At 42.2% G+C, this 27,256-nt stretch overlaps 1 protein-coding gene across 5 annotated transcripts in view; it reads right to left on the reverse strand.

Moving 5' to 3' along the window:
- FHOD3 (formin homology 2 domain containing 3) overlaps positions 1-27,256 on the reverse strand; it is a 645,457-nt gene that overhangs the window by 54,016 nt on the left and 564,185 nt on the right. For all 5 annotated transcript variants that reach the window (XM_059728584.1, XM_019479159.2, XM_014611417.3 and 2 more), the window contains 3 exons: positions 22,987-23,169; positions 17,170-17,289; positions 14,981-15,142 (listed from right to left, as the gene is read on the reverse strand). In XM_059728584.1, the coding sequence (XP_059584567.1) occupies positions 14,981-15,142; positions 17,170-17,289; positions 22,987-23,169 (465 nt within the window). The remainder of the gene's footprint in view (positions 1-14,980; positions 15,143-17,169; positions 17,290-22,986; positions 23,170-27,256) is intronic.

Genomic DNA, 27,256 nt, shown 5'->3' on the forward strand with positions numbered 1-27,256 from the left:
TTAACATTGTATTTAAAAAAAAAAATTAGTTCCATAATAGTAGGGAATGCGGATTGGTTTTCTTTTCTTTTTCTTCCTTTTTTTTTTAAAGGGAAACGTACCATTTCTCCTTCCAGCTGGAAGACCGCACAGTGTCTAACATAGCATTTAAGCATTTAGCTAGGTTTCTCATTAAATTGTGGTTCCACAAAAGTAAGGAAAAGGAGGTTCGGAGAGATCTGCTGTAACATAAAAGTGTTTTATAATTATGCTGCACTGAACAAAGAAATGAGAAAGATGGTCATTTTAAATTGCCATTACAGTTCTATCCCTGAATAGCAAAAAGAAGTATGGGGTGGGCAGCCACAGTGATTTTGAAGAACATAGAAATTTATGTTCAGCTTACTTTTTGCATCAGTTTTACTGACATGCACATGAAAAGCAAAAGTCAGGATGCTACTACCTAATATCACCTAAAACTACCAGCTTAAAAATGAATCTGTTTTCCAAAGAATGTAGCAACACACTCTTTAAATCTTGTTAAGCAAAATAAGATGATTTCACATTAGAATACTGTGAAATATCTATTTATTTTTATTTGTAAACCAATTAAAACAAAAGAAACATCCCAATAGATCAGATATAGGTCTGATGCATACTTTCTATATTGAGCCAGATTCATCCACATCCACAGACACAGCAAATGATAATACCTCAGACTAATTCTCATACAGTTTTTGTTATACCTTCAGCCAAACATCAATACTGAATCTTCTCAGACACTCTAACCATAGCTCAGTGCCAGAGGGACACCACCAAAATGGAGTCCAAAGATAAATTCCATTTGGTACAAATCCAAAGCTAACACAAATCCTAATTCCCTAATCAACAGCTTCTGTAAATCAGAAAATACAATGACCAACTAACATTCAATTTTATTTTCCAGTCCAAGCCATCAGAACAATTTCTTGCTTGAGATCAACATTTTGGGCTCCACACTTTAAGAAAGATGTGGGCAGTTTGGAAGGGGTCCAGTGGAGAACAACAAAAATGATTAGAGTCCCTCAAAAACATGATTTATGAGGAAAGGTTGAAAGAGCTAGGATTATTTAGTCCAGAAAAGAGAAGACTGAGGGGGAATTCGATAACAGCCTTCAAATACCTGAAGAGCTTTCAAAATCACATCCTGCATCTTTTTTGTAGGTCACTATAACTTCTGGTGTATGTTCTGAGTAACCCTACATAGTTTTCCAATAGTTAACAATTATCATTTATTGCCACAATCTGGGTCTTCAACCTTTGTTGTTATACTAATGAAAATATTGGCTCCAGACATTTTCTAAAGAAGACCGTAACCTCTGCATTTTTGCCTCTATTTCTTTCAGTGTTATTAACTATACAATCAGCACCTGTACAAATGACATATTTCATTTTAATTTCATAATGCAATAATAATGACATATAGTTGAACAGACACAGAGACGCACGGAATCTCTCTTCATTTAGACAGTTTATGTTCTACAGCGGATCACAGTTGGAGATGTTTATAGTTTAGGTTAGACAGGTAATTTCCACATTATTATAGGGATGAGTTTGGATGTGGAACATGGAATTATCTTCTTGCTGCTTTGGCTCAGAGCCCAGGGGAGTTCTGAGAACTGATGGAGTCACAAATGAGTCTATAATGCTCTCACAGAGCAAGCAGATTATTATACCAAATGTTACTTAAGCATGTCACTGCAGTACATGATAGGCACCTTCAATTTTTCTGCTAGCTACCCTCCTGCTTATATTTCCATCTGTGAAGATTCTATTCCACAAAATATACCAACATTGCCTTCTGAATTTTGTAGCTTAGGAATCTGCATATAATGCACCACAGGATTCACTACATATAATTAAGAGTAAATAAAGAAGAAGGTGGGATGTAGTTAGTTATTAGACTATGTTTGCTAAAATAAAAGGTAGGGGCACCACTACGTAAATAAATGCTTTTGCCTGCGATTTCTGCTTTATTAGTAATGTAAACAAGAGTCCTGCAGTAAAATTGGGGGAGAAAAACAGGCAAGGTTCTTTGGATAGATGTGATATCTTTTATTAGACCAACTAAATAGTTGGGGAAAAGTTCTTTGCAAGCTTTTGGGCACAAACACCCTTTTTCAAGCACCAGGAGACTCTGCTTTTATTCTGAGTTCTGAAGAAGGGTGTTTGTGCCCGAAAAGTTGCAAATATTTTTTTTCCAACCATTTAGTTGGTCTAATAAAAGATATCACATCTACCCAAAGAACCTTGCCTGCCAATGTCCTTAGACCAACAACCCTACAACATGGGAGAAAAACAAGCAGATTAATTCCAACAATAAAGTTTCTTTTACAAGGAATAAGTGCATGTGTTTTCCTTTGAGGAAAAAGAGCCCTGTGACTCTATGGGCTCTAGTACGCATGCGTGGAGCCTGCTCTGACACACTGGTAATCCAGCACGTCAGAGCAGGCTCAATTAATTGAGTGTGCTGGAGCACAGAAATCAATGTGCTCCGGCAACCTTCCATGTCATGTGTATCAGTGTCCTGGTGCATTTCAATGCTGAAAAAATGGCGGCAGGGTGCTTTGAAATACAAGACGTTCGATGAGCTTTAGTTCAAAGCACCCCGCTGCCATTTTTTCAGCATGGGGACACTAATACATGTGACGCGTTGACACTTTAAATTAGCGTGACTTGCTAATTAAAATGTCTAGTGCCATGTCCCACAGCACATGTAAAAACGTCCTATATTATTAAAGTTCCTTACCCAAAAGGCATGGTTGTATAAGTAACAGTAGCCAAAAGTAGGACACAACTTATGACTGATGAGAAAGGTAACATGAGACTGTCACAGTCTGTTGCCCCAGAAAGATCTGAATTACGGTACATGTTAATAGTTCAACTAAAAACAGCAGATAGATATATATCGTCAACTTCTGGGGACACAATTTGGTCAAATTCAATCTAGGAGAATATTTCTGAGGACACAAGGGGCAAAGTCTTCCTGAAAATCCTTCATGTTTATGTGCCTAGTTCCCATGTGGGCATTTGAAAATATCCCGCAAAACTTCTGCAACAAAGAGCATCTTTTGGCTATATGAAGTCAATGCTGATTAGGTTTAAACGGATGTAGCATAACTAGATCTAATGTTTCACCAGTATCTGAAATCAGAAGAAAGACACCATAACACTGTATATTCCCATAGTCCAGGTTTGGATAATTATATCACTTGAGTTTCAGAGCAAAGAATGAAAAGGAATGAGCTGACACCCTGGTTGGTTAAGGACAATGGAAAGGAGAAAGTTGGATGACTCAAGGATTTCATAACAAGAATGGAATGCCACTTTCACTTAAGCCACTGACTGTAATCTGGTACAAGACAACAGGGAACAGAAATCATCATCATTTAGTAGGTTTCACTGGCACACAGGAGGGGAGACAGAAGTCTTGGTCTAAGTTTTAGCGGAAAGGCAAAATGAGTATTTTGCTCCCAGTGGTAGCATATGAATAAACAGTTACTAATAGTCATAAAAATAACCAGGGTGTATGCCCATATAGTAGAAAAATAGACAATGTAGGTCCATGGCATACTGACACAGCTTTCTTCAGTGAGAGTCACAGGAGTGCATCCAGAGGAAAGATCAAGTCAGCTGTGAAGTGGCAGTCATGAAATTACAGCAATGTGGGTCCCAGGTTTCAGAGGTGAACACATTTCTATATGGACAGTTCTCATAAAAGGTGTCTCCCAGGGGAGCTGGGACGCCAAAGAAATCCCGGGGCAGCAAGGAGGCTTACTTACCTCCTGCAGGTCCGGAAGAGCCGGGGGAGGCGCGCACGCCAAAGACGCCGGCGAGGGCAATCAGCCGGGCCTTTATCCGGCTGTGGCTGAGCAGCAGGGGCGGAGGACGCATCCCGGAGGGAATAAGGAGCAGCTCCGCCGGGACTGCGGGGCAGTTGCTGAGGGGAGACCCCGAGAGGGAATCCCAGCGTGGAGGAGAGCAACCGCTGCTCTCGGCCGCTCCGAGAGCGAGGGGAGGAGCCAGGGCAGGCTCCAAGGAAGCCAGCAACGCAACCGGCAGCAGGCTTGATTGCGGAGCCGGCTACAACGCCGGCAGTGAAATTGACGACGGTGCACGCCATAGAGCCGGTGAAGGAGCCGGCGGCATCTGGGGCACCGAAGCCCCCAGAGGAAATTGACGGCAGGGAATGCTGCCGAGCTAGTAAAGGAGCCGGCGGCATTTGGAGCAGCAGAGCCAGTGAAGGAACTGGCTGTGCCACATGTAGCGGCGCCGGTGAAGGAACCAGCGGCAGCTGGAACAGTAGCACCGGGGAAGGAACCAGAGGCATCCCGGGTGGCAAGGCCGGTGGAGTAACTGGCTACTTCGGGAGTAGGAGGACCAGGGCTGGGAAGAGCGGCCAGATTCAGGGAGGAGCCGAGGGAGAAGGTCTGAGGCAGCGACCCCGGCAGACGCCATAGTGAGCCAGAAACCTGTACGTAAGCGGGCAGGTTGGAGGTGAGACAGCGGCGGGCCGAGGGCAGCGGTGAGGCCAAAACAGGACAAAACCACAGGTGGCGAGTGGCTGGGGTGTAGGGGAGGACGGAGCCCCAAGACCACCCGCTAGGGACTGCATCAACTCTGGTGGCTACCCCAAGGGAGGACCCCCCACTGAGATTACATTCAAAGTCATGGCAGGCGAGTTCAGGGGTCCTCCCGACCTCAACAGAGGTAGCCTTCGGGGCCCATCTGTAAGCCCGGGGTCCATAAAATCTAGGGACCAGGCGAGGGCGGCGAGGGAGCACCTGCTAGAGCGGAGGCGGGTACAAGGTGATAAGCAGAATCTCTCTGAAGCCAATTATGAAAAATTGGACAGCAGGATCAAGTCACTGATTAATAATGTATGTGACCTTCAGTGACCATTTACTTATTTATACTGTGTTTGTCTCCGTTCTCTCTTTGCAAATTCAAAACTAAATTAACTAAAGGATCTCTTCACAAACTCTATGCAAAAGCCTCCATGACCAGAGGCTGAAGAGGAACAATTTCTTATCACTGAACATCAAGCTAGTTCAACCCAGCTTAAAGGGGCACTAAGGAAAATAATACTATATTTATTTAACTTGTGCCTTCAGTGAATCAATAAACTATCACTGGGCATCTATTGCAATGTTACTGAGTCCTAATTTGCTATCTGTTAGTCAAAACACCTACATTTCTCTCTTACTGTCTCACATAATTTTTGTTGTGGAAACTTTCTTTATCTTTCCATTTCACTAAACAAAGCACCTGTTTATATGTTTGCAACTGGTATCGTAAGGGACACTACTGCCACATTAACACTATATCTACACAGACACAGTTGGTTCAAATTTCCTTTGGAGAATTTTTCTCCTTTTTTGATCTTAAACAACATATAGAAAATACATTTTATTGGGCACTGAAATTACCCAATTTCAGTGCCCAATAACTCTAGTGCATTGTGGGTGAAGTTACATGTTACACTTAGACCAGGGGATGTCAACCAGGGGTATGTGTACCTCTGATGGTACTTTGAAAGGTCCCAGAGGGTATGCAGGAGTGGGCAGGGATGAAGCACCACCACCCCATGCCAGTGCCTCATAGGAGCAGGGCCGGAGTGGTGCGAGAGCAGGGCTGCACAGATGCCACACTGCCTCTGATTGTCACCCCTCCCCACGACCTGCTTCCAGCCACTTGCCACTCCACCTCCCCATGGGGGTACACTTATTACAAAGAGGGACGCCAGGGCTACACTTATTTAAAAAGCTTGAAAACCCCTGACTTACACCATACTAAGGGCACTTAAAATGTGAATGTCTGCATGTTAAAGCTCATTAACTCATGCTAAGTGCCCTATAAGCATTTCAGTTACACTCTTTAGGCAAGGGTTAACTCTGGGCTGTGCTATTTGGCTCGTGTTCAGGTAACTTCAGTCTGCTCCATGGATATAAAATGAGCAATTTGCAATCCTCCAGCACCCCAGGATGCACCACACCTGTTGCGCAGACACATTTTTCAAACTCCCAAACTCTACTCCCTCCTCCCCCAAGTGTCCTGGCTCTTAGTCACATTCCTACCTGCCAGCCCTCTAGTGGCAAGTCAGAGCTGTGCAGGCAAGAAACAGTATTAACCCTTAACGTGCAACTGCTCACATCATGTTCTAACTTTAACACCACTTAACATTCCACAGATTTAGTATAGTGTGAGTGTAACGTAACTTTACCCTGAGACAAGGTTGCAGAATCATTCTGAAAGACAACTGGGCACAACATGATCTTGCAATTTTTCCCCCGCTATAGGAAATACTTCTTTCTACTTAGGGCCAAATAAAAACAAAGCCATAACATGCGAGAACAGCATTTGTGTTTCTCTGACTTCCTTTCTCCCCACAAATCCAAGCTGAGTTATTTGGCTCATGCTGCAGCCAGCTGCAGACTTCCTGTTCCCCTGAGTATGTGTTAGTGAGATTAGCAGTTCTTTCCTGATAGCAACTGATGCTCACTAGTCAGTGCTGCTACTGTTTCATCATGCTTTTCTTTTTAAAATTGCTTGCTTCCCCCCTGTTTCATATCAGTAATTAACTGAGGGATCTTGCTACAGGAGTTAAACATAGCCAGGAAGTTTGGTGCTTTATAAATGAATGACTTAAGGGGAGAACAGGACAATTACAAATTAGCTTTCCAGGGTTGGCCCTAGACCTTTTAATGGATGAGAAAAATCATTCATGGGATCAAAAAAAAAAAGAACTCTTAATAAGGATTTTTTTTCATTGGCATCATTAAACTGATAAAGAGATACCAACGCAGACATCACAACTCTTTTTTGAGCAGGGAGGAAGAAATGCTACAAACACCACTGATGCTAAAACAGATCCAAAGGTCTATAGTTCTGCCTTTATGTTAGATGTAAAGATAATGTGGTACTGTTAACAGACATATAACTTTTATGTTTAAAACAGTGAACAAAAGCCAAGTTGTAAGGTATATCAATGGCTCTAAGGGTTTAGGGCAGGCAAAGTCCAGCCCATGGGCCAGCAGTGGACTCCATTTCCCAGCAGCCCCTGCCCACGTGGCTGGGGGCCAGTTTCCATGGAAACCCCAACTGCACCTGTGCTGTGACAGCACAAAGCTGGGGTTGCCACAGAGATTGGCCCCAGCTGCGCTGGCAGGGTGTGCAGCAGGGCAGGGCAGGGGGCTGCTCTGGAGCCGCTGGGATCTTGCAGTGGGGGCAGCTTGGGCCAGGGCCAGGGCCAGGGCAGAGCTTTGGTCTGCAGCCTGCATGCTCTGGGAAGGGGTACGCGGGTAGCAGATCATGGCTGTGCCCTGGCTCCTTGCAGTAGTCATAGCCTAGTCCCGAGCCGGTGCAGAGCTGTGATCCACTGCCTTGAGTGCCCCTGCCTGGAGCATGCAGGCTGCAGATTGCAGCTCTGCCCTGGCCCCAGACCAAGTTGCACCCACCACAAGATCCCAACAACTCTGGAGCAGCCCCCTGCCCTGCCCTGCCCTGTTGCTCCCTGCCAGCACAGCTGGCGCTGGTCTCCGTGGCAACTCCAGCCTTGCACTATCACAGGGCAGGTGCAGCTGCAGTCTCCAGGGAGAGTGGTCCCAGCCATGTGGGCTACTGTCTGTATCTGCTATTTTGTCCATCCCTGGTTTAGAGATTAGTGCCTAAAGAATTATGTTATTTTTTTCATAAAATCAATATTTTGAATATACATTATTGTATACTTATGCTTTTACAGACTGCATATGTATATATATGCTTTGTACATACATTCATTTCATCTGTCAAATCCTTTTGGTTGAACTAGCCTGTTTTTTACAAACCAAGTGAGAAGAAATGGTCCCTGGGAAAGGAGAATCTGTTTTTCAACTGGACGAAAATTATTTAATTTTAGGGTTTTAAAGGATGCTTATAGATGAAACAGAGCACAGAATTCAGTGGAAAACTCAGTTAAATATTTATACTTCATTGATGTCAGTTTTACTTATCCAAGGTTTTATATACTCTCAGTGAACAACCCAAACAAGAGGGCAGTTTGGAAACTTACCACATCCTAACTTTCAGATTTGTGGCAGCCAAGACCAAGTGGAACTGAACCTTGTAAAAGTAATGTATCATTGGTACATTATATACAGGACCATCCCAAAGAGGAAGGCCTTAGGCATCCCAGGGATGGTAAAGGCTATAATTTCTCCTAATGTAACTTTGGCCTTTTGGAACATTATCTGCTTTCGGCAGAGCCACTCAGAGATCAGCAAACCACAAAGTGAAATGCTGGGTTCAGTTCTGTATTGCCTGGGGTTTAGAAACTTTTAGAAAGTGTTGGTGTTTAAATCAGATGTTCTTCAACTTCTCAAACTGTGGGTCGGAGATCTTGTTTCAGTGCCCATAGATAAAAATCTGCTGTAAATTTGGAAGATTAGCTCTTCTCATGCCTTCCACAACAGTCTTCATCCTTTTAATGATTAACCCACAGTTTAAATTGTGGCTTAACGTCTAAACAAATAAAGGAAACAAAAAGCAAGAATTAAATGAGCATTGTTAATTGTTGCGGTAAAAGAAGCTATTTGAAGAAAAGAGAATTTCTGGGAAGAAATATGCAGGTCTGCTACGTCATCAAGGATTAAAGGGAGAAAATAAGGAAAGAACAGATATTGAGATGCTAAATGATTTTTTCTTCACTCTTCACAACAGAGATGTTGGAAGAATACCTATTTGGAGAGGGTGCCTTTTTGGTAATAAAGATGAGGTACTATTAGGGACTTAAGTGCTAAACTTTAGGTTTTAGAACAAAATCAATACATTAAAAATCAACAAATACTGTGAGCAGATAATATATACCCAAGATTTTGGAAGGTACTTAAAAATGAAGTGGCTGAATTGTTTGCAAAATGATGTCGTTTCTCATTAACATCAACTACTATACCTGAGGATAATTAATCTTTTACAAAGGATCAATTCATGGAGTTGCAGGGCAACTTATCCCTTATCCATTGCTAAAATGGCAATGAAAACACCTGGAAGTTCATGTAATCATGGGCTAAATACAGACATTACACATAAACCAGTATCAGTGACTGAAAACCAGTCTACACCTAAAACAGAATAGAAGTTTGGGGCACGTAGACTAGTTTAAAAAAGCCACATCCCAGTCTAAGACCTTGATTGTCGAGGTATCAGACTTAATCATTTTAGATTAGACCAGTCTATCAAACTTCTGTGCCAGAACCTCTACCAATTCATGTTAGGTTGCTCTCCCTTTGCATCCCAGGTACTCTGCAGCCCCCTTCACTAGCCCCTCCTCATATGGAGATGCACTAGCAGTCAGCAAATGCTTGGCTGCTCAGGGGGGCAGGGTCTTGCAATGGGCCGGGGGGATGGGGGTGCTCTGTAGAAGGAAGGATTGTGTGCTTTGGAGCTTGGTACCAGTGACAGCTGAGGGGCCCGATCCTTACTTCTATGAAACACCTCTATCCCTGCTGGGCTGCACCAGTGCATCCTGCTGGTTGCCTCTGGTGCTGAGCTCCAAGGACCTTAATTCTTCCTTCTAGTGACCCTATCCCTGCTACCTAGTGCACACCCCCCCCCCCCCCAGCTGCATCAGCACGTCCCACCAGCTACTTCTGGCTGGCAGGACATGCCTGGCACAGCCTGGGAGTCTTGTACTGCGCAGCAGGGACATAGGTACTCTACAGAAGTAAGGACTAGGCTCCTTGATTGCCACTGGTGCTGAGCTCCAAGGGGCTTGATCCTTCCTTAGATTCATAGATTCATAGATGTTAGGGTCGGAAGGGACCTCAATAGATCATCGAGTCCGACCCCCTGCATAAGCAGGAAAGAGTGCTGGGTCTAGATGACCCCAGCTAGATACTCATCTAACCTCCTCTTGAAGACCCCCAGGGTAGGGGAGAGCACCACCTCCCTTGGGAGCCCGTTCCAGACCTTGGCCACTCGAACTGTGAAGAAGTTCTTCCTAATGTCCAATCTAAATCTGCTCTCTGCTAGCTTGTAGCCATTGTTTCTTGTAACCCCCAGGAGCGCCTTGGTGAATAAATACTCAGCAATTCCCTTCTGTGCCCCCGTGATGAACTTATAGTCAGCCACAAGGTCGCCTCTCAACCTTCTCTTGCGGAGGCTGAAAAGGTCCAGTTTCTCTAGTCTCTCCTCGTAGGGCTTGGTCTGCAGGCCCTTGACCATACGAGTGGCCCTTCTCTGGACCCTCTCCAGGTTATCCGCATCCTTCTTGAAGTGTGGCGCCCAGAATTGCACGCAGTACTCCAACTGCGGTCTGACCAACGCCCTATAGAGGGGAAGTATCACCTCCCTGGACCTATTCGTCATGCATCTGCTGATGCACGATAAAGTGCCATTGGCTTTTCTGATGGCTTCGTCACACTGCCGGCTCATGATCATCTTGGAGTCCACTAGGACTCCAAGATCCCTTTCCACCTCTGTGCCACCCAGCAGGTCATTCCCTAAGCTGTAGGTGTGCTGGACATTTTTCCTCCCTAGGTGCAGCACTTTGCATTTCTCCTTGTTGAACTGCATCCTGTTGTTTTCTGCCCACTTGTCCAACCTATCCAGGTCTGCCTGCAGCTGTTCCCTGCCCTCCGGCGTGTCCACTTCTCCCCATAGCTTTGTGTCATCTGCAAACTTGGACAGAGTACATTTGACTCCCTCGTCCAAGTCACTGATGAAGACATTAAAGAGTATCGGTCCAAGGACCGAGCCCTGCGGGACCCCACTGCCCACACCCTTCCAGGTCGAGACCGACCCATCCACCACGACTTCTTCTACAGAAGACCTGGGCCAGCCCTCATTGGCTGCCATGCACACGACACCAACCCACTGCCATCATTGTGGATGCTCCCCCATGCCCAGCCCTAGGCTTTCAGGAGAACCCCAGTTCAGCTATGCTCAGCTGCCTTTGGCAGTCTCTGGCATACTGGGAGATATGCAGCAGCACCCCTTGCCTTCTGGTCTTGGCCAGTGCAGGCATCTGTGTGCCTCTGCCCCTGCAAAGGGCAAATGCGTGTTGTGTTTGCTCTCGATCCAAGCTCGCAGCTTAGAAAAAACTGTGTAGATGTAATTGATTCTGCCTTGGGCTTGTTGAATGTCTGTACCAAGCCATAGACTCCACAAGGCACGGGCTCTGTATCAGAAAAAACATGACCCAGTAGTCTATTGGAAATATATGAATATGTCAAAAAAACTATTGGCAAATAACAGAAAAATAAAACTAGTTTCGACTTTCAAAGGGCCTTTGAGAGAGCCTCTCACAGGAAGCTACTAATAGAATTAAAAAAAAAATTGGCTACATGGCTCAGAGACTGAAAAAGGACAGAGACAAACATGTAATTTTCACTGGTTAAGAGTGGGATGCCCCAAGATTTTATAGTATATATTTATAATTTATTTGGAAAAGAGGGAGACCGTACTGAAGGCAAAAACTGTAGATGAGACAAAAATGAGATTATTCAGATTTTAAAGCCTAGATCTCTTCAAATCCTAGTGGTTAATGTAGATGATTGGGCAACATTGTAGCAGATAACAGTCAATGTTTAAAAAGGCAAAATGAAAGTGGAAATTTATAAATAATATAAGCCACACATACATCCTACTGGGTTATCTGGCTATCATTGTGGACATTTAATGAAAACTACCATCAGAGCTGCATAAGCAGTAAACACAAACAAATGAACAAACAGCTACATCCTCCAATCAATCAAGATGCACAATGAAAAAGAAGGAGAAAATATGGAAAGACGTGATGATTTGTATAAACACATCATGAATGCACTTAATCTGGAACACTGTGTTCATTTTTTTCACCTTACATCACAACTAGACACTTCTTTTGTCTGAAGCAGCCAAATACTTGCCACTGTCAGAGAAGATATTGTACCAGACAGACTACTGACCTTTTCCAGGATAAGTGTGAAAAGCAACTGCAAAATTATAGCCTGGATTCCTCTGTTTATTTTCTCTCATTCATTCTATATCAAGTGTACTTGGTCATACACAAGTAAAATAGATATTATTTCTACCTATTGTTTAACCCTGAGAACTCAACCTGGGTTCTGAGAGGAAAGTTGGATCATTTTTATCTGGCATACTGTCAATAGTAACAAAGGTTTGTACATTTCAAAGCTTGCCCTCAGTGAAATTTATGCAATGCTCCAATGGCTTTGCATTATATGCTCAGTGACAAGAGGCATTTTTGAAAGCCTTTTGAGGCATTTTGAAAGGAATGTAGCATGACTCTTAAGCCCAGAGTTCCTGCACTAATTTGATATCCTCTCACTTTTATTGTCACAATTATTTATAGAAGCAATAAAGAATCATGAAAATGAAGGTATAGAAATATATGCACCACAGGCAGGCATCCCACAGAATAGAAATTACCTTCATGATTATTATTTTTGCGTGTCTATTTTGGGGTCTTTCTTACACACTGGTCATAGCTACATGTGCCTCTTTTAAGTGGGCTTAGCCTAAAATTGCCATTTTTAAGGCACATTAACAGCACAGGTCTACATGTGCATGCCCTTAATGTGCCTTAAAAATGGTGATTTAAGACTACGTGAGCCTAAATTTTATACCTGCATAAAACAGTCTAATTACTTAAGTTCCACCAAAATAAGGCCTGAAAAAAAAACCAGTAAAGGAAATGGTGTGCATAAGGTGGGTGATCTGCCTAAACCTCTCATGCAAGAGACAGTGGGCATGTCTACACGTGTATTTAAGCATGCCTAAGCTTAATGCACCTTTACATAGGGCACATTAAGGCAATTTAGATGCATGTCTACACATGGATGTACCAATGTGCATTAAGGCAAATTAAATTTAGGCATGATTAACTAAGTCGCATTAGCGCATGTTTGGGCACACTAATGCAAACTAACGTGTTGTGCGTCAGTGGATACACACTGTATTAATGCACATTAACATGACTGCACATGTGCTAACGCGACCTGGCTATTTGTCTCTCAAGCACAGCACCACAACACATGGCTATTTATAACTATGGGGCTCCACCATCCCATGCACCCCTTCCTTATGCCACCTTAACCCTGAGAATCCTTTCAGGGTAAAATGTAGAGTTCAAGGAAAGTTAAACAAAATAAGAATAAACAACTCCTGGCCTTTACTGTGGCTTCATCAAAACGTCTTAATTCTTTGTTCTCTTTGTCTCGGCATCTCTCTTACTCTTCCTGACTCTGGGCTAGGGCTCTTCAAGCATGTCCCAACCCTCGGCATCCTGCTCTCTCTCCTTGGCTCTAAGCAGAGTACTTCTGGTCATGCCCCGCCCCTCAGCATCTCACTCTCCTCCCCTGGCTTCCTACCAGGGACCCTCAGGCGTGCCTCATGCCTCTGCTTCCTGCTCTCCTTCTCCAACTTTGAACTGGGGACTTTTGGGTGTGCCCTGCCCCTCTGCCTCCAGCTCTCCTCTCCTGGCTCCTAACCAGGGACTCCTGGGTGTGCCCGCCCCTCCATGTCCAGCTCTCGCTTGCCAGCTCTAAGCAGGGGATTCCTCTCTGTGCTTAAGCTGGCAGTCCCTCCTTCCATGTTGTGTGGCCTCATCTTGAGCCAGCATGCACCCCGGATGTGAGACTGCCAGCTGTTCCTTTCTTCCTCTGAGGCTAGTATGAAGATGGAGGGCTTGGGTCAGGGGTTGGTTCCCCGGGGATTTCCCTGACCCAATACCTCTCCCTCTCACAAAGAGTAAAGGAAAAAAACCCTTTGTTCAGAAGCCAGAATTTGAACCCTTCTTTTATTTTTTTCTATGAAAAATTAGATGTGGTACTGTATAAAAGTAATTTAGGGTGCTGACTGTAATAATTAGCACATTTCCAGGAAGAAAACGAACTCTTAGTTCTAGAAGTCACTCTTATCCAACACATCCTCACAGAAGACATTTCAAGCTTGAGACTGAATCAATTCAATCTTTGCAGGTTAGTATAAGCTGTGTAGATTGAACCAATAAACAAGTGAACAGACATTCACTTTTGATTCTGGAAATGCAGTCACATGGCTGCAGTAGCCCAGGCCAGAAACCGGGGGTGGGAGAGTGCTAAAGCAAGCCTCCTTGCTTGACTGGAGCAGACAGCTTGGGCCAGGGCTGGCCCATTCACTCAGAGTTTATGGTAGAGGTGCAAAGCATCTTGGGATGCTAGAAGACTTAACCTGAGTTAACCTGAATCTAGAGGGGATTTGGGATAGAAGTTCAATAAATCAATTTACCCTAAATCAATTAAGTCTGATACTATACCCAGGTTTATCTTAAACTGATTTTGGCCATTTTGAAAATGGTTTGTCCACTGAACTTCTGTTGTTACAGATCTGAACTGGTTTCTGATCACTTGTGTGTAATTTCTGTCCCTTGAGTCAACTTGATCACAAACAGACAAAGCCCCTTTGGTGTCCAACCAGATTTGAGTGAATTTTAAAATTATGTTATACTATATAAGCTACTAAAAATGTAGCTTATATAAAACAAGAATATAAGAATATATTGATAATAAAATAAAATAATAGGCCTGAAAATAGCTAATGACAAGTCCACACAGATAAATTAATCAGTTCTATTAATAAATGTATATGCCAAACAAACAATGAAATGTTTGTAAGACAATAATTGTTTCAAAGCAAAGGCAATGAATTTGTTTCAGTTTTATGAAATATGTAATAGCATGACTGCCTACTACTGCTTTGATGGGGAAACCATCCGACAGAGACAGAGATACAGCCAGAAGGAACGTGCCTTGGTATCTTTAAAATTCCATACAAATGTCATAACAAATCCACACTCATCAGTAGCACTGTGAAGGGAAGGAATAAAGGCAAACCTTTAATGTTTCATTTAAAATGGTTTAGTTTCTCACAGAAACTGATAAAGACCCGACATCTGTAGAAAATCCAAGGAGCTTTCCTTTATTTCCTTCATTCTCAGACATACCTTGGCTGACCTAGTGATGGCTCCAATCTCAGAATAAAGATCTGTGCTGTCTGGGAATTTTTCCACCACCATAGTGCAGACATGATGCAGAAGAGACTGCTTGTGCACTGTGTCCTTGACTTCTGGAACTTTCTCGAGGTAGCTCAATTCAAAAGCTTTGGCCTGTGAAGAACAAAGACATTAGGGGGTCAGACTCGATGATCTATTGAGGTCCCTTCTGACCCTAACATCTATGAATCTATGAATTACAAAGACAAGTAAATTAATCCTGCAGAGTTCTTAAAGAAAACATTTATTAAGAAATAATGGGTGAAAAAGGATGAACAGAAGAGAATACTCCTTTTAAATAAAAAGAATAAAATAATACAGTGCTCATTTATACACTATTTTATATGCTGTTGTAGAGAGCAGGCACTACACTTGACTTGAGCCCACAAGAGGCCGAGAAATGTACCACAACTGTGTACAGATATTTATTTCTACCAGAAGACATTTTTTCCAGTAGAAAAATGGCCCAGGAGCTGGAAGGCATAGATGTTTCTCCAGCCCCATGGTTGGAGAGCTTCACAGTCAAGCACTCCAGCCAGGAAGCACTAGAGGGCTGTTTTCTGGTCCACATCCACCCTTAGGGAAGCCATTAACTGGCAGCCTGTCCTCTCTATTCCTGAGAAGGGGGCTGGCTGTCAAGCGGTAGCTGGCAGCTGCTGCAAAACAGTAGCTGCCACATATAGCTGGGGAGGGTTCCTGCCCTGGGAGAATGCCCCCCACATTCCACCAATCATTGGAGTGGCAGGAGGGGGGTATTCCCCCTTGGTGGGGACCCTCCGTGTTCTCCCCCACAGGAAAATAGCTCTGCTCTTTGCACTACACCAGGGTGACTCAGAGGCATGTGGGGCGAGGGATGTGGGGAGATGCAAGGGGAAGCAGAGCACTCAGCCACTGTGGCAAGGCTCTGAGAGCTTTGAGACAGGAGTATGGCAGCCAGCCTCACCCTGTGCTATTCCGGGCTGACCCAGTGCAGTATGGGGCAAGGCAAGGACATTTCATTGTGGTGGCAGGGCTCCTGGCACAGCAACCTGCCTCATCCTGCACTGCTCTGAGTCAGCCAGGCAGCAAGGAGAAGTCTCCACACACCAAGCTCTCACCCCTTTCAGCTTCCCCTTAAGTCCTTCACCTCCCTCTTACCAGCTGAGCAGTGGGAGCAGTGATTTAAAAGCTGAAGGAGCTGAAAGCCAGGTTGTGCAGAGGCTCTCTTCAGCCCAGCTCCCCTTTGCTGCTGCACACCTGGTTGAGTGTGTCAGACAGCAATTTAAAAAATGGCAGTCAGGTGCAGGGTTTATGGAAAGCCTCCCTGCCCAACTTCCCAGCTTCTATTTGCTGCCCAGATGAGCAGCAGGGAAGAGACTTAAAAGCTGCTGGAAGCGGGTTCCTAAGCTGTGCTCCCAGACACTGACTGCCAGATTGCTACCCTGCCACACAGCTGGGCAGTGGGGGCCAGTGAGAACTGGCAAAGTGCCTTGCCTCTTCCCGAAACTGGGGACTGCCTAGTTTGCAGAAGAAACAGGGAGTGGGGGCTTGGAGATGCTCCCCTCACCTCCCAGGCTATGGGTGGGGCAGAAGGTGCCCCCTGTGCTTTCTCAAGACTGGGGTGATCCCATTATCAGGAATGCAGGGAGCCTTTCTCCTGGCTCCACTCATCCTAATCTCCAGGAGGAGTTAAAATGGTGGAAAGTGTAGAGATGTTCAGTCTCCTGGGAGAAATGCTCCTGGGAGCTATTTAACCCTGGTTGTTTCCATTTTTGCTCCAGAAGAAAAGCCCTGTACATTTTCAGTTTCTACCAGGAGAATTGCAATTCTCCCAGCAAAAACTGAATGTCTGTACCTGGCTTCTACTTGTACTGAAAAGACCCAGGATATTTTACTTATACTATGAATGAAGTGCAGCTCCACTGAAGATAATCAAATTACAATGATGTGAGAATTAGGCCAAGTCCAAAACCCCTTTCATATTCTTTTAAAGGCAAAAACTTGCACTTGAGAAATATAAAACATAGGTTTTCTTCTTCAAACCACAGGCATATATTATGAATATAGATAATAGGTCATAGTCACACTACTAGGTGAAGAAGCTGATAAAGCAACTCTGTAATGGTAGATGGCAATAAAATGATAGGGTGACAAAAGCTTACATTGGTTCCATTTAGAAAGTTCCCAATGGCTAGTAAAGTAGAAAGGATAAATCCCAAAGTTTTATTATGTTCCAGCTGGTCCATTCCTTCCTTCAGATCTAAAAGTGGCTCTGCAACTTCCTATCATTTAAAAAAAAGAAAGAAAAGAAAATAAATAAGTAAAGGAGAAAAAATTGTTTTCCAGTGAGTTCTGGCTCAATTCTGGGGTTTAGATTAATTATTGTAAAGGTTCCTAAACTGTGTTCCTACAAAGAGTTGGCTTGTCAAGTGGAGCTGGCTTTCTTTATTGTTCCAGCTACTAAATCATATGAAAAGACAGCAAAGTAATAAATTAAATTCTTTCCTAATGTTGCCTGTGCATGCAAGCAATTACCTGTCATGGGGAGGTTATGTGTTTGCAAGTGGAAGAGGACATTACACTGAACACAGTAATGAAATCTCTTTCCTCTCTTTTTTGTGACCTTTCAAAAGACAATAACACCTATTATTTTTGGTGGCTTGAAATTTTAAGTTTGACTTAAATTCTTTCCAAGTGATGGCTGCCTTTGAGTCACAGACAGGATTGTGTGCTACTTTAAAGCTCTAATATGCCACTTTAAAACCCCCAAAGCCTCACTGTGTCTACCTTTACAAGACTGGATTCTGGTTTTAATGTTTTTACATGAAAACTTTTAATGTGCCTGCAATTTGCTACATGAACTGATAGGCTTAGAACCATAAATTCTGCTTCATTATCTCAGGAAGTGAACTACACAATGTAGTTCAAAGGCAGAGAGAGACAGAGTAATCTAAATGAATGAGCTTATTCTTATGTTTTTTGTGTGGTCATGAGCTGTTTACTTTGCATATAGAATAAAATGAATATACTTCTCACTTCTCTTTATCAGGAAATTTAATCTTAGCCATCTGTGGCCAGCATTCTTCCCCCAAACTGTTACTGTGTTTAGGTACTGAAGAATCAAAATTAAGTGACGGCATTTTAGACCAAGAGGCAAAATAATGTCAGAACTCTGTCACAGAGAAAACATGAAAAGTCATTTTCAGATTGTGCAGATATTTTACTAGAAGCACATGCATGGAACAATGCATTACTAGTCACTACTATTACCATGTTGGTGGAAAGAAAAGACAAGAATTGGAACTTTGGAAGACACTAAGAAGTAAAGGTCAAAGCAATTTATATAGCAGAACAGAAGTGAAAGGGAAATGCATTCATGCAGACCTTATACCTGTTTAACTAAAACTGTTTTATAAAATAATTTAGTTAAATGGGTACTTACTTCTGTATGAACACATTTCAATTAGTTTAAAAGTTTATTTAATATAGCTATCCTTTTTTAGGTAAATTACTGGGGTAAGCCAAATTCATCTAAAAAAATTGTAAAACACAGGCATTTGCTCTGGTTTAGCTAAACAACCTTATGCAGACAAGCCCTAAAATGGTTTTACTTACATTTTATAAAAGTAGTAGAAAAAAGGACTGGAAAAAACTTACAGGTAAGATTGTGATGCATGGAATAAGTAGAGCATACTATAGCTTATTGTATACCTTCATTCAGCCACTCGCAAAATATTCCAGTTTATACACCCTTACATAGATTTTCTGATATATTCTTCTTTTTATTATTATTATTACCATCATCATCATATATTTTTATAGCAGTGCCTACTGACCAGCCAAGAATAGGACCCCCTGTAATTGTTACTGTATATACAGTCTGACACATAGCACAATGTCAAAGAACATATAGTCTAAATAGCGGACAGAGAGATGTGGTAAGAAACGGCATTGCAGCACTCATCATGGTGGCTTTTAAACCTCATATTAGCGACACAGCCCATTTTTCTGGTGGGAATAAGGGAAGTTGGTGGGTTGTTGTTTTTTTTTTTGCTAGTTTGCTTTTTTTGTAATTAGAGATTTTTGGATGTAAAGTTTAACTAGCAGGATGTTAGCATAATGGACTGACAAAAGAAGGAGAGATGAAATAAAGGATAACACAAATATATTGCATTTACTCAAATGCAACATACACCTCCCCCCCAAAAAATAGCTCCTGGAAACTGGTATGTATTTCTTAAATGAGGAAATGAAGGGAACAGAGGAGTTGATTCTGTGGGAGCTGAACCACCTAGCCCCTGTTCTCAGGCTGAGCAGGCAGCCAGTAGCGTTTGCTGAGTCAGCTAAGGGCTTTATCCTGCTGGAGCCAAACTGGCTGGCCCCTTTTATAGAGCTGGATGGGTTCTCAGCTGACTCAGGTCAGTGCTGCTGGCTACACCCTCCAGGTCAACTTAAGAAGAAAAGAGGGGCTGGGTAGTTTGGCTCAGCCAGCAGGCCCTGCTGTATCCTGCAGCTAGGGGCCAGAAGAGTCATAGGTTTTTGCTTTCTTTCCCATGTGAAAATACCTTATTTTCAAGCAAAGATTTTTCTGTTTTTCAATAACAGGGTGAAGGTCTTATTCAGGGGCATGTGATATGTGAGAAAATACAGCAGAAAGGAAGTTTAAGTAGTCAAAATTTGCTGTATATGCATTGGTTAAGATGTAAGCATTAAACACCCTCCTTTCTGAAGACTATAACAAGTTAGGACCAGCTTCCAAAAATTCTTTCTAGCTTCCAAAAAGTTTGGATGCAATTTCAGAATGTTTTCTCTAAAAAAAATTAGACTTCATGTGCAAGTATGATATTTCTTTAATGTATAATAGCATGTGGTCTCCAGTTTGTGCAGACTTTGCAGTCTTTGGAGTCTTTCAGCAATGAATGGCAATCCTTGTCTTCTCTAGCTTAACTCCTAAAGTTAGTACACCTGCTTGCACTCATTTATGATCCTTATAGTTTTCAGCATTAAAGATAAATATGCGCATGCTGAGCTTAGTGTAAAGGCTTTTATCTTCAGATCAAGGAGAAGTAGCTCAACAAAAAATATATGCCACTTTCTCTTAACTTCAAACTTATCTTGCGATGTCAACCCCCCCCGGGAAGAAAAATAAGAGTACATAATTTGACAGTATCTGAATTGTATGTACCTCAGAGCAAAGCACAAGCATTAACATGTAATGTTTACATTAGGAATCAAAGCAAACAAAAGCCAAAAAAAAAATAAAAAAAGAGAGAGACGATTTAAGGTTGATACTTAAAACAGAATTTCACCTCCTTGTGTTTGTGCCATAAGATATGGTTTAGCTTTAAAAAACTATTAGATACTAATAGCATTCTTTTACTAATTTATGCCTGAATAATCAGTAAGTGTTTCAAAATACAAGGAAACATTACTGCTCCTCCAATACCTATGTATTATTTGCATGGTAACATGCTAACACGTTAAACCATTATATACATGAAAACATCTTTTTAATTTGGTCACATGGAGAATTGTACAAGTTGTTGTTGTTATTTTTAAACATAATTTTAGATGTTAAGAACAGCTGAATCACTTCTGCTCCAACTTTATAAAGAATAAAATACTTCCTGGCTGAGAGGAAGGAGGAGGACTTTTCTAGGAAGTTGCACATTGAAGTTTTAACTCTAGTGGTTATTAAGGCCCCCTCTACACACTACAGGTATTGCACAATTAACTGGTTAATTGCACAATTACCTTAAAACCAGCTACATATGCAAAGTAGATATCACATGATAGAAAACTCCAACCAGCTATAAATTTAGGTCTCAAAAATATGTACTAACTTTATAGCTGGTTGCTATCAATCTTTAATTTTCACATGTAGCAGGGTCTCCCTTGCGGCTGGGAGTCCCATCAACTGACAGGGCTTCCAGCTGCAGAGGTATACCTTGCCCAGCATGAAAACCCTGAGGTCGGGGGATCAGAGCTTCTGTGATCTCCAAGGCTGGGGGGGGGGTGAAACCCCCAGTCCACACAGGGCTCTCGGTCCAGCTCCTTACCCACAACAGGGACCAAGAGACCAACTAAGAGACCATCTCCGCAACTGATGGGGCTCCTAGCCCCAGATGCACCTCCTGCAAAGTGCAGCATGGAACAGAAGCCCTGTCAATTGTGGGGTTCTTGGTCCAGGCTGCGTGTCAGGCACAGCCTGGATCAAGAACCTTGTCAATTGTGGGGCTCTTTGCCCTGATTGCATGTGGCTCCCGTGGCTCCTAGCCACGGGGAGCTTGCTTCTTGCCAGCCCAGGGAATGCCTAGGACTGGGTTTCCCCTGCATTGTCAGTAAGGCAAGTTGGATCTAATGCACAATCCCACAATCAGGCCCCCTGCCTTGAATGTGTAGCATGGCAGGAGGTGCAATTGTGTGGATCATACATTAGATCCAATTGCGCCTTTACCTGGATGTGTAGGGGGACCTAACACAGCCACTCAAATATGTTCCCATAAACCTAAAAACACATATTAGTTCATGCACTCTGTAGTCCTGCTAATGGAAGTTCATTGTCTATAATATCTTCTGAGGTACTCCAGACAATCCAATTTAAAAGATCCAAGAAACAAGGTTTCAATCTCTCCCCTCAAGAAAGTTTTCCTACTTGTCTTTCTCAATGTTACTGTTAGAAAAATGTTATGATACAGAGCCTACGTTTTTCTTGAACATTTTAACATTATTCATTCTAAGTTACTCCTGTTTTACTTAAAATCATCAGAGATGGAGCTCATATCTGATACTCTGACAAGGGAGAGCTTTTAGCAAAAGATACAAGATATTCTATAAAAGTCTACCACAAGAGGACCTCGGCCTTATGTCAGTAGTGCCAGCAATTAGTCAATTATACTGCTATGGAAGGATTACTGTAACATATGCAGAGTATTTGTACCATGTTTTAACAATGTTCATTTCAGTGGTTCTTTAAAGCCTGAAGTAAAGGCTTTCTGGTCTATCCATTCCTACAACTGTGTGTATAAATTGAGAAATATTATTAGAATGTATTGACATTTCTGAATTTTCAAAATTTTGGTTTGTTTAAAATGGCTTTAAAAATTTGGGAAAAAATTAACCAAAACAGATTACAGGATATGGAATATGCTAAACCCTGCCCTGAGGAGGGGTAAAGGCAACTTTTGCAAACAGTGTGTTTAGTGAGGAAAATACCTATTCAGGAGGCAGACAAGGTTCCTTGGGTGAATATGATATCTTTTATTAGACCAACCCAAATGGTTGGAGAATAGTTATTACGCAAGCTTTCGGGTTCAAAAACCCTTCGTCAGGCTAAGGAAGCTGCAGCAGTTGGTGTGTGCTCTTCCTCCTATGCCTATTCAGGAGACATTTGCATGAGTCTTTGGAAAGATATATTTCTGTATTTTTTTATTGCATTTCATTTTACAATAGAATCTCCTTAAATCCAATATGGAAAAATGTGGATGTTTAATGACTTAGTTAACAGAAGTTGACATCAAGGGCTAAACATATTCTTGGAGTAATTCTATTGTAGGTAAAGTAGTTACATTGGATATGATTTTGATTTTAAAGTATTCAAACAAGATACATTTTGTTTGTGTGCGTTACCAGTCAGGAATTTCCTAAAACCATATTCTAAAATTGGCCAAAATATTAAATTAAATTATTCTTAGTCTTAATGCAAGCAAAACTCCACCCGACTGTTATGAATATTTTGACTGGATAAACAGCAGTATGGATTTAGCCCTATGCCTTGTTCCCAAATTATTACTACCTAATTAAGGAAGGAAGAAATAAGGCTAATGAGGGGCCATTTTAACTTCATTTCCAGTTGGTCACCAAAGCAAACATGAAAAGCAATTCATTAGCCGTACTCACAATATATCCAACTAGGAGGACTGAAGAAGTTGAAATAAGAACCTGAAATGGTCTCCTCCTTCCACTCAAAGGAAGCTCACCTTTTCCACTAGCTCATAGTCCATTTTGAAAGCCCAGAGCTGGAGTCTGGCGGAGAGTTCACTGATAGAAGAAAGCGTGAGAAGAAACTGTTCTGCACTGCCCAGGGGAATGTCTGGGTTTACCATCTGTGCCTCCTGGATTTTCTGCTTCTCCTCCTCTGTAGGAATCATGGTTAGAATTTTCTAGGACCAAAGCCAAAGGACAAGAACTCTGAGTCAAGAGCACAAGAACTGAGATTTCAAAACATTTTGTTTTAATTCTGAAGGAGGAAGGGTAGGGAGAACTAGCATTTCCAGAATCTGGAATGGGCTTCCAAGGGAGGTGGTGCTTTCCCCTACCTTGGGGGTCTTCAAGAGGAGACTGGACAAGCAGCTGGCTGGGGTTGTCTGACCCCAGCGCTCTTTCCTGCCCATGGCAGGGTGTTGCACTTGATGACTTACAGAGGTCCCTTCTGACCCTAACATTTATGAATCTATTACACAATATATATTGGAAACAGACAGTATTTTTCAGTTAATTAAGTAACACATTTGGTACTTGCTTTATTTACACTGGCTTTACACTGGGGTAACTCTGCTAAAATAAATAGAGGCACTCAAAACAAGTGAGAATAAAGCTGTGAACAGAATCGAGCATATTCAGGTATGAACTACTGTACAGGAAGTAAACTATAATGAGGAAACCTTGAACACATGCCATTTGTTTAAAATTAGAATTAAAAAACATTTTTTTTTAATCTTGATGAACTGTAGGCAGTTAACTAGTCAGGGGGCATCAGCAGGCATTGGGGGAGTCCCTGTTCCCCCGAGCACTACCAGGAGTGACTAGAAATAACGGTCACAAGCTGGCAGAGGGTAGATTCAGACTAGATATCAGGAAGCGCTACTTCACTGTCAGGGCGGCTAGGATCTGGAACTACCTTCCAAGCAAAGTGGTGCTGGCTCCTACCCTGGGGGTCTTTAAGAGGAGGCTAAATGACCCTTGCCGGGGTCATTTGACCCCAGTACGCTTTCCTGCCATGGCAGGGGGTCGGACTTGAAGATCTGCTCAGGTCCCTTCCGACCCTACCAACTATGAAACCACGGAAAAAGATATCAAAATATTACTTCTTAATAAGTCTTTAACATAGTAAATGTTAAACCTAAAAAAGAAAAGCAAAATGCATCAAATAATTCAGGACCTATGTTCTATTGAAACTGAATAGCAGGTTTTCAACAAGACTTGTTTATTTATTGGAAAGAATGTTATGTTTTTCCATGATGGCCAAATCGGCTTCATAGGGATACAAAAGAACCACAAGGTCTGCCATGCTAGGTCACACAATTGATCGATCCAATCAAAAATCTTGTTCTAGCAGTGGTCAATAACTGATGTGATGAACCAAAGGAAGACCTCTCTGCCTTGTCCCATCTATATGCACCTAGCTTACTGCTGACGAGCATGAGAAGAGAGGGGTTCCCTTCTTATGCCATTATGTGAAGGACCAGGTTTAATCCAGCAAATATCATCTTGCACTACCAGCATGTATTTAAATCCAGCCACAGTACAGTATCTAATGATTAGATATGGAAAGAGTAAACTTCATTTTCAAGGGACTCCCCTCCTCCCTGAGTTTTATGTAAGCACAAGAGGCCGACAGCTGACAAAAGCATTTAGTCCAAGGCCTCTATGCCACCAAGACAATTAATATAGCATGTGATAAAGCTAGGGCAAACCAATTTGCTATGCAAGCTGTCAAGGATCATGACTCCTGAACAAATTCATTTTTATTCTGTGATTTCTTTGTGCCTTCATGAGAAAGCCATAGTGTTCTTATTTTTATTTTTCACTTGATGACTTATTTAAACCATTTATTCAGGGCTGAAGAATGATGAGTCTACCATTGGCCATTTTATTATTATTATTATTATTTTTTTTTTTTACACATGTTGACAATACAAATACAGTTTGACCAGAATGCTACTGGCACTTCGTAACAACTCATAACCACTAGATCATGAGTAGCTTTGAACTTAATCATTATCTCTTAACACTGAGAAAGGCATCATTCAGCAGGCAAAGGGCAAGGAACAACTTATCAACACCTAAAAGTTGTCTCCAGGTTCATATAGTCCCTGTTCCTGGAGTGTCACAGTGCAGTGTAAATTGTGTAATTCCATGCCCCTGCCCTTGCCAGACAGCATATTTTCAGAGAAAATCTGTACAGTAGTCTTTTTATGGATAAAAAGATTGTTTTTGGCAATCTGGTTCATATGACATCATAGAGACAAATTATTTTGCTTTTAAAACTGAATCCCCCATCCCCCCAGAAGTTCCTTCTTCTGGACACTGCCAATTGCTGGGATTTATGCGTAGGAGGGGACCACTGAAGCTTGAATTCTCTTTTTCCCCTGGCGGGACAGCTTCAACAGGAGGGACAGAATGTCCTCCCCACAACAAAAAGGTGAGAGGCTCCATACCAGCTATGAACTGACTGCCCCGAGGCGTTTTCCATCTATTGACTTCTCTGTGAAATCCTATGAAATATGAACTTTCATTTCTACCCAGGAGAACTTTTACAATCTTTTCTCCAGTGTCTGATGAAGGGTGTTTGTGCCTGAAAGCTTGCAATTAAAGATTTTTTTTGCAAAGATCTTGTTGGTCTAATAAAAGATATCATCTCTACTATGAATCCTGACTGCCTCCCCACAACTAGCACTCACCCTACTGGGTTGGGTAACTCCTGAGAGATGAGCACTGTAGGCTATGATCCCCCTGAGGGTGAACCCAGGTCTCTCCTAGATCAGTGCTCTAGCCATTAACTTGTATAAAACAGGAGTGATACCTGTCTCTGTCATTTCTGAATGAAAGAGAGTATGGTCATAGCATTCTATGTGAATTTCAGCGATGCCCTAAGTCTGGGAAGTATACTCTAGGCACACCTCTCAGGAGACCTGGAGGAAGGAATGTCTAGCTTGAGGATCCTGACTCAACTCTGGCATGAGCCAAGAACTGAGCTGCTCAGCCCTAACTAGCCAGTGCCTGTTCTGAGCACTCTCAAAATCTTTAAGAACTTTTGGCACCTCAGGAATATTACTAGAGAAAACTTTGATACTTACGGACTTTAGGCATCTATGCTTCTCAGCTGTTTTGTGTATTGCGCTCTTGGACTTGGGTACCTAAATTCCATCTCAATCCCAGTTTAGGCACTGAGGTCTTTTTAAGGCTATGGGCCCAGTCCTTTCATGAAGTTATTAATTTTACAAATGAATATGTATTTTCTGAACTTTCAGCCACTACTTTATAGAACTGAGTTCCAAAAGGTATATTACATGCAACAGTTTTAAAACAAAATGAATATGAAATCCAGAACTGTATATTAACCTAGAGCCACATGAATTAATTTTATTTTATTTGGACTCTCAGAACCCCATCCAGTTTCCAAAGAGAAGGGACTGTATCCAAAGTACCTTATAATAATATCAATAAATCAATAACTGCCAACTGTTGCTTTGCTTCTTCAACTTTCTGTTGAATTACCTGAACATATAATTGTTGTTAAGAGAAACTATAGAAAAAATATGGTTTTCTTTGTGTGTTTTAAAAAAATAATATCTAAAATTTATTATGGCAGTGACTACACTGAAAACAAACACATAGCCAAGGAAACACTGCTTAGGTAAATTTTCTTCTCAGAGCCTGTCTAGATTGTGAAAAGTGGGGTTATTTTAGATCAATATTTGAAACACCCTTTCACACCTAACTTAGACATAGCTTGATGTGTTTATATTTATGTCAGCTGGTCATGTTACAATCTATCACTGTCAATGCATCCTATTTATTGGTGGAATATAAATTTAAAGGTAGGCTCCAAAGTTGCCATACTAATGCCACAGTAAAGATAAGCCCTTAAAAGGAGAACACAAAACTCATAACCCAGAGGGAAGAGGCCAAAGCTCTCTTTTGAGACCTATGTACTTCCCTATCTTCACCTTTTCTGGTAGCTAGAGGGGACTCTGGCAAAACTTAAACACAACCCAGGCAGTCTGTCTAAGCTGTAGCAGCTTCCACAGGCCCCTCTCTGGACTCCACGCTATTGCACGTTGTATTTTTTTTCTAAGATATCCCCCATACCCAATACTCCTTTTACTTCAGGCCTATGGCAGTCTACCATGGACAAATGGAGAAATGGAATGATCTGCCTTCCATTATAGCCTTGAAAATTAATACAATAGAAAGTAAATTCTTTTTATTATAAGCACAGCATGAAGCAATGTTGATAGTTAAGAT

The sequence above is a fragment of the Alligator mississippiensis genome, chromosome 5 (genome assembly GCF_030867095.1).
Source record: "Alligator mississippiensis isolate rAllMis1 chromosome 5, rAllMis1, whole genome shotgun sequence".
NCBI classification, from domain to species: Eukaryota; Metazoa; Chordata; order Crocodylia; family Alligatoridae; genus Alligator; species Alligator mississippiensis.